We start from the raw sequence: 8,145 nt of genomic DNA on the forward strand, positions 1-8,145 counted from the left end.
TCCCTGTATGCTATTTTTTTGTTATTTAATTTTACTAAATAACTAATGATAATGTGACTGAGGTTTTCTTGTGATAGCATCATACATATGCATCCATATACATTTTATCGTAAGATTTTCATAGTCGTTATGGTAATGCAGTATAAAAGCTGCCCATGGGACAGCCATTTTGAAGCTCAGGTGTGTGGTTTATGAACAATTCAGCCAATCAGAGAGTTAGATGTGTTAACCCGGTGGCATAGTTCATTTAAACAGGAAGTTATTTACATACAAGGCGCGAAATTCAAGCGTGGTGGAGGGGAAGGCGACTTGTTCGTGAGTATACGTGATAAACAAACATTATAACTCAAACTTAAAGTCCCTATTGATGTGTGTATTTATGTCTCACTATGTGAGGCTTCCGTTTGGCTTTCAGATGTGCCTGAAAATAATACCACTGCTTGACTGGTGTGCTGACTTTCATGCGTGGACTAGCGTGCAGAATGTCATAAAAACATAAATGATTAAGTCATATTGACTTAGTGATTAAATTATAGGAGTGGAAGTCAACGGAGAGCTGATAGTAGAGACCTTGTATCATAGTAGATTTGGGTATATGTTATGGGTATCTCCATTATCCTCCTAAAAGTATATAGGTCTACTGCTCTACTATATAATCAATCCCAAATTTGGAAATAACATTTTTGCTCCTCAAGTCCTGTCACACAGGATTAAACATTTTAAAGAAAACTTCTGCCAATATTTAGGCCGCAAACATGGCGACGTTGTTTGACGGGATCAGCCAGCAGCTGGACTTCACTAGCTGTGGAGAGGAGGGAAGCAGCAGTGACAATAGCTCCGATGACTACACCTCCAGGATACGGAGTCCCAGGGTCCAGAGTCCAGGCTCTGCATGCAGGACGCCCAGGGTGCAACGCCACCGGAGTAGAGGCAGCATCATATCTTCCCCCTTACAGTGCACAAGCCCCATACCATATGCATCCTGGAGGAAGCTGAGGCTCTGTGACTCTCCCAACACGCCTAAGGTGGGGAATAATACAGACTGACTGTCCTTAGTTCTCAGTTTTAAATGTCAAACCAGTTAAAATTCAGTGGTTAAACTGTATTTCTCTCTTTTTTTTTCCCCTGTAGAGTCTGTTATCAAAGTCATCCCAGCCTTGCTCCAGCACTAAGATAAGTCGTCATCAGAGGAGCCTGCGTTTCACTTCAGCTGCTGCTAACAGCTGCATCCATGCACCTTCTGTCAATGTGAATCCTTTCACCCCTGAAACAATCCGCAGGAACAGCGAGCTGCAGTGGAGGAACAGTTGTAGGAGTGACGATGATGATGATTATGGACGCAGGTGACTGCTGTGTTATGCTGTATCTTGGGCTGTAAGGGCAGGAACTATAAACTTTTCAACATTTTCACTCACAGGTTGGAGATTTGTTTGGCGATAATGTTTGGAAAGTTGTCCCGAATGTGTATTTTAAACCGCTCACGTCACAGGGAAAGTAGCCTGATTGTATTATAGTGTAGGTGTCACATAAGAGTTATTTTAATTAATTCTCCATCTGTTTTTAATGCCCTTACACATAAGTCTGACCTTTTTTTTTTTTTTTTTTTTTTAAATGCTCTAGTCTTTTTCATAGTATATAAAGATCTTTATCATTTTTTCAGGTTAAAACACAGCCTCACGTCATCTGAGGAGGATGATGAAGCCTTTCTCCCACCGAAGGTACAACTATTTTTATCAGCGATTTCCGGTGGATGTAACCCTCCCTCTCAGATGCCTCTGATATGATTTCATCATTGGGCTTTGTCATCTTCGGCTGCCTCCTCACTTCTTGTTTTGTCCAAAATTACATGCTGCCAGTCCTCCTTCCGGGATTTCTTTAAGGAATCTCCAGCAAAGAAAACTGTCATACTCTTCCTCCCTTTCTTTCTGGAAATACGACCATATTTGGTGACGTATCAAAGAAAAGCCCCGGTTCTCCTGGCTGTAATCAAACTCAAGATTGATCTTTGTGACGTGTGTAGCTCCTTTTAGAAATATCTTGATTTTACCACAAGGCCCTCCGTCTGTTTATCTGGCAGAGACGAGCTGTCCAAGCCTTCATGCTGTCACGCTATGAGAGTGAATTCCTGGAGCTGGAGTGCATTGGCGTGGGAGAGTTTGGGGCAGTTTACAAGTGTGTGAAGAGGCTGGATGGTTGCTTGTATGCCATAAAACGCTCTCGCCGACCTCTGGCGGGCTCTGCCAACGAGTGAGTCGGCAGCATGTTGTCTCTCAGTCCACTTGTTTTTTGTGTATGCATTCCTCAGTTGATCAAATTTATCCATGTCTATTTTCTCTCAGGCAGCTGGCTCTGAAGGAAGTGTACGCACATGCTGTTCTTGGGCACCACCCACATGTTGTTCGCTATTATTCAGCATGGGCAGAGGATGATCACATGATTATTCAGAATGAATACTGTGATGGTAGTTTTTCCCATTACAGTAAAAAGAACTCTTTAGGAGGACTTAAATGAAATGCAATTCTAAATTTATTGTGAGCTGGATCGAATTATGTGCTTTTGATAACGTGCTTCTGTGTGTGCGTGCCCCAGGTGGAAGTCTCAACGATGCCATCATAAAGAAGGATGTGCAGGGTGAGCTGTTTTCAGAGGCCGAGTTGAAAGATCTGCTCTTACAAGTGTCTATGGGGCTGAAATATATTCACAGCTCAGGCCTTGTGCACCTGGATGTCAAACCAAGTATGTCTTATTGAGCAGTTCACATCTTTTATTATCCAGTCTTAACTCTCAAGTCTCTTGTGCCTTTAAATACCTGTCTTGTTCCAACTCTTTGTAGGTAATATCTTCATTTGCCAGCGTCCTAGTACAAGTGCTGCAGGTGAAGGGGAGAGTGAGGAGGACGAGGATGGAAGCATTTCAGCAGGAATTATTTACAAAATTGGTATTAATTGTTGGATACATTTCTACCTTAAACATTTGTTTACAGTCTTATGTGATTGCATCTTGTTTTCTGCAGGGGATCTGGGTCATGTGACATCAACCAACAGTCCTCAAGTTGAGGAAGGAGACAGCCGCTTTCTGGCCAGTGAGGTCCTGCATGAGGTAAAAAGGCTGTGTAGCCATAAAAGGAAAAGTAGAAAAGTAAAATTGTGAGGTCTAGTTGGCCAACGAGATCCTGCATGAGGTAAAAAGGCTGTGTTACCATTAAAGGAAAAGTAGAAAAGTAAAATTGTGAGGTCTAGTTGATGCCACTCTCTGCTCCCCAGGATTACAGCAACCTCCCCAAGGCAGACATCTTTGCTCTGGGCCTTACGGTGCTGCTGGCAGCTGGTGCTCCTCCACTGCCCCCAAATGGAGATGAATGGCATAGCCTTAGAGAGGGTCATCTCCCCAAACTTCCAAGGGAGTTATCACCTCCCTTCAGAGGCTTACTTCAGGTACTCTTATTTCTGGGCTGGTGTTTTGGGTGTGCTGTTTGATTGTTTAAATCTGACATAATTTAAAGAGATTTTATTTACTTTTAAGTTTCCTCATGAATGATTTTTTTTTTTTTTTTTTAAAAAGCTCTGTTGTTCAAAATGGGTTTTTTCCTTGAAAGTTGTTGTTGGATCCAGACCTGAAGAAGCGTCCATCTGCCAGGGAGCTTTGCAAGCACACGATCTTAAGGGAGGAGAGGACTGGGAGGCTGGCTGCTCAGCTACGCAGAGAGCTCAATGTAGAGAAGTTCAGGACGGCCATGCTTGAAAAGTAAGAGGAAAAAAAAATGAAGCTTTCAGGTCACTGTCTTCATCTAGTTTACCTATGTCTTAGGGAGTTAATAAACTCATTTGACTTAATATTCACATGCTGATGCCAGGCAGAAGCATTGACTTTCTTCCACTTTCTCCCCAGAGAGCTCCAGGAGGCTCGTCAGGCAGCGTTGTCACCCAAGCAGAACCCATCTGCTGGGCTGAAAGCTACTGCTAAAATGGGGTCTTTACCCAGAACAGGAAGAAGGCTTGTGGGTAGGAAGGCTACACGATCTGTGAGCTTTGGTTGCCCAGGATATGGAGTCTGATGGGATGTTATGAGGCCCGCATGCCTGTCCTTTGCTTGTTTGTTTGACTGGATGGACAGTCCCAGAAGTCTTTGAAGTGGATGCAATGTACTTGAAGGAGTAGGGGCCTGTGTTGGCTGCTACCTGCAGCAGGAAAATGTTCTTAACCAATCATGACTTGTTTTTTTTAACTGTAAATAAACAATTTTAAGCATTTTATCAGACAGATTTTCTTTCTTATGTATTTATTTCATTTAGCTCTGCAACTCCTGCCTGTAGGGAAAAAAAAAAAAAAAAAAAAGACAAAAAACACTGAAAAGACTGTTGGGCAAAGCCACAGCAGGGACTTTCCACTGGCTTGTTGTTCTTGTTATCTCTAACTGTGTCTGTGTATCAGTCAACTGTGTGACTTTACATGGAACAGTGACTAGGAATGGACTTTGGAAGTATAAACTGTCATACTGTAAATTTCATTTATAATTTCATATTTTCTAATTTATTCTGAAGATTGTGTTATTAGTTTGGCTGTTACAGAGAATTTGTTTTAACCTTGTGAGTAAAATATGCCCTGGTTGCACTGTAGACTCGCACTCCTTCATAAGCTTCGTCTTACAGCTAGAGAAATACTACATTTTATCTCTGCTCCAACTGTCTTTTGTGTCCAGTCTCGATGTCCTGGAGATTTTCTTCTGTTTTCTGCATAGACTCACCACAGCAAAAAAATAAAATAAAAAAAATAATAAAATAGAATTTCCGACGGAACTGAATGCAACTTCCGCCTCCACTGTTTTTTTCGGGGTTTTTTTTCCACTGCGGTGGGTGGTGCTTAGTGACGTATCACTAGTCGAATAGCTACATGTTTGGGGTTTAAAAAGTTGAGGTACCAAACGAACGTAAGTTAAACGACAAGTTTTTTTAAAAGCTCATTTGGATATTGTTGGCAGTTTTGCTTTTCTTTAAGGTACTTTTAATGCACAAAGTGTAATGTTAAGTTAGCTAAAGAAACTACAGATAACTAATGTTAGCGTTAGCTTACGTTTGTAGTCTACCCGTTTGTAAATGCAGCTTTTTGCTAGGATTTGTTATGTAGCTGTTCAGTTATTCCTTTTTGAAACTTTTCGCTTTTCCTCCTTGATATAACATTTTGATTCAGTTAACCTAGCAGTGTTTCAATGTGTCTTATTGAGCGAGCACTATTAACGTTACCTTCATTATTCTTGTTTAAATTAATAGGCTAAGATGGATGTCCAGGGGAATCGGGTCATTGGGAAAAACGCCGCCCTGGTGATTTTGACCTTCCTTGAGGCGGACTGTACAAACTCACAGTACCTTAAAGAGCTTCATTCACTGACTCAAGACATAAATTCTTGGGATTTCAATTGCAACAGCGTTGGGGAAGATCCTCTGGACGAGGGACACATCGAAGCTGATGGTCACCTGTCCCACAGCATCAAGGATTTATTTGATGAAATTGAAGTTTCAGTGGAACTGCAGCGACACAGTGAGTAACTGCTGGCTGATTTTTCTGAAAGCAAAGCCTTTTGCTGAGTGTTGTCATTGGAAATGACTGTGATAAATGAAGCCATCTTATCACAGTCATTGTCGTTCACGTCTAAGTTGCTTTCACTTGTAGAAGCAAAACAACCTGTGATTCAAAGAGAAAGTAGGAAGTGGAAGTGGCATCTGTCGACCTTTTTGCTATTTCGATAGTTGTTGTATAAATAAAGAAAGTATTATTTTTCCTTTCAATGCAAAATTGCATTCCTTTCACTCATCTCTCACTTGACTACTGTACTGTGTGTTTTAAACCTGCATAATCAAATGTGTGGTACACTGGTAGTTTGTGTAGTGTAATAAGTGAATAGTGAATAATATAATAGTGAAATTCTTTATTTTTATTCTTTTTTTATTTTATAATTGATTTGACAAAGGCTCATTGCTCTTTGTCTGTTTAGAGAAACATATTTTCTTCCATCAACCTTCCTACTGAATCCAGAAACCAAACTGTTGACTAAAGTGTGCTGACATTGTTGCCTTGTTGTTTTCCTGTGGGGAACCTTGCAGATGCAGCAGCTCTCCAGCAGGTCGCAGAAGAGTTGAGAGAAATTGCTTCCCAGCTTGAGCTCAATGTTGTGGCTCAGGCTACTCAGAATCTGCGCAATAACATACCAGATTCCACCTCTGATGTGAGTCTGTTCTGAGCACAGCCATTACTGAATTATTGATGTTGTAATGTTCTTTGTCTGGTCTGTGAGAGATAAGACAAACGGTTTAGTTAATAATCCAGTTCAAATAATCTGTTATTATTGTTACTGAGTTCCCATTTATTCTATTTTTTCACATGTTTAATCAGTGCCGAAAGGAATTAAGTGTCTTGTCATGTTCTAGATTTTAAACTAACTTGATGGTTTATTGTGTAAAATAACGATGTAAGGAAAGTCAGAGACTGAACAGTAGCACAGCAACTGTTTGTTGATCTGCAGATTATTAGATTGAATGGAAAAAAAGGAAACCTGTTTTGATAATCAATCATTTGTCATTTTTCCTTGAAAAATGACAAATGATGACAAAAATGTGCTGGTCCTGGCTTCTAAAATTAGAGAATTTGTTTGTCATTTATGATAGTAAATTAAGACTCTTTTGGAGTTTGGGCTGTTGTTTGGACAAAAATTTTAAGTCATCACGTTGGCCTCTAGGAAATTGCAGTGACCGTTTTTCACAGTTTTTGTAGAAATTGGTGTTTTTTCACTGCAGATGCTGATACACTACACTACATAGACAAAAGTGTCTAGACACACCTCTCTATGGGACTGTTTTTCAGGGGTTGGACAAGTCCTCTTACTTCCAGTGAAGGGAAATCTTAATGCTTCAGCATACCAAGACATGTTGGACAATGCTATGCCTCCAACTTTGTGGCAACAGTTTGGGGAAGGCCCTTTTCTATTCCAGCATGACTGTGTCCCAGTGCACAAAGTCCATAAAGATGTGGTTGGATGAGTTTGGTGTGGAAGAACTTGACTGGCCCACACAGAGTCCTGACCTCAACCCCATCTGACACCTTTGGGATGAACTGGAACTGACATTGTGAGCCAGGCCTTTTGGTCCAACATCAGTGCCTGACTTCACAAATGCTCTACTGCATGAATGGGCAAAAATTCCCACAGAGACACACAAATCTTGTGGAATCCCCACAGAAATATTGTGGAAAACTTTCCTAGAAGAGTAAAAGCTGTTACAGCTGCAAAGGGGGAGGGGGCAACTCCATATTAATGTCTTATGTATTTAGAATACACTGTCACTGAAGTTCCTGTTGGTGTAACGGTCACATGTCCCAATACTTTTGTCTATATAGTGTATCTAATACTAACAAAGAGACAGGTAACCAATATTTGGAGCTAATATACATTTACAAAAATAAAAAGTTTTTCACATAGTTTACAACATGATTTTTTTGTGAGACAAGTGAAGAATAAAAACTTCTGTTTTCCAGACGTGGGAAGGCTACCTTCTCAGAGAGGTGGACGCGGTGATGAGACAGAGTGTGACACTGAAGGATCTACCTGAGGAGCGTGTCATGGTGGCCCTCATTTTGACGCTGGTGAAGGGAGTGTGCGAGCAGGCCCCACAACTGCTGAGAACCCTCTTCAACACGGCGCTGCACTACGTCAGCCACGGATCAGCAAGGTGACTTCTGAGCCGAAGGCTGCGAGGAAATTACTGAGAAATGTGTGGTGTAAGACACCTGATTCTGAAACTGACATCTGCCCCTCATGAGCAGTCGACTGTGAAGGGAGCTGTTAACGTCTCAGTAGTGAGAAAACTTTACAAACGAGGGAAAGTGACAACTCATTTGGATCTATTGTTATAGTTTAAAACTGGCCACTTTAATTTTTTTCATTCCTTTATGTAATTCTGTTTACCTGTTGTTTAAAGGTGTTTTCATTTCCAACTCAAAATACATGATCACTTTGTTTTCAGTGATTTTTCTGTTGGCATATACATGTATGTGAACTTGAATAAATATATTTTCTCAGGATTTGAGTTTGAGTCGAAATACTGTGAGATTACTCATATTATTCCTTAAACATTAAATGTGTTCATCTTTTGCAATA

At 40.7% G+C, this 8,145-nt stretch overlaps 1 protein-coding gene across 4 annotated transcripts; it reads left to right on the plus strand.

Annotated features, from left to right (window-relative positions):
- The first annotated feature begins 159 nt into the window (after positions 1-159).
- wee2 (WEE2 oocyte meiosis inhibiting kinase) lies at positions 160-4,252 on the plus strand. Of its 4 annotated transcripts, none has more exons than XM_046393404.1 (13): positions 160-315; positions 747-1,025; positions 1,132-1,343; positions 1,661-1,718; positions 1,857-1,946; positions 2,054-2,247; positions 2,340-2,461; positions 2,590-2,736; positions 2,834-2,938; positions 3,014-3,099; positions 3,264-3,434; positions 3,596-3,744; positions 3,889-4,252. In XM_046393404.1, exons 2-13 carry the CDS (start codon positions 756-758, stop codon positions 4,052-4,054), a joined length of 1,770 nt encoding a protein of 589 aa, XP_046249360.1. In that variant the 5' UTR covers positions 160-315; positions 747-755; the 3' UTR covers positions 4,055-4,252. The 4 variants fall into 4 exon arrangements, with proteins under 4 accessions (XP_046249360.1, XP_046249362.1, XP_046249361.1 ...); XM_046393406.1 differs by having other exon boundaries at positions 2,834-2,875; XM_046393405.1 differs by having other exon boundaries at positions 2,078-2,247.
- Positions 4,253-8,145: the final 3,893 nt, after the last annotated feature.

This window comes from Scatophagus argus, chromosome 7 (genome assembly GCF_020382885.2).
Source record: "Scatophagus argus isolate fScaArg1 chromosome 7, fScaArg1.pri, whole genome shotgun sequence".
NCBI lineage: Eukaryota > Metazoa > Chordata > Actinopteri > Scatophagidae > Scatophagus > Scatophagus argus.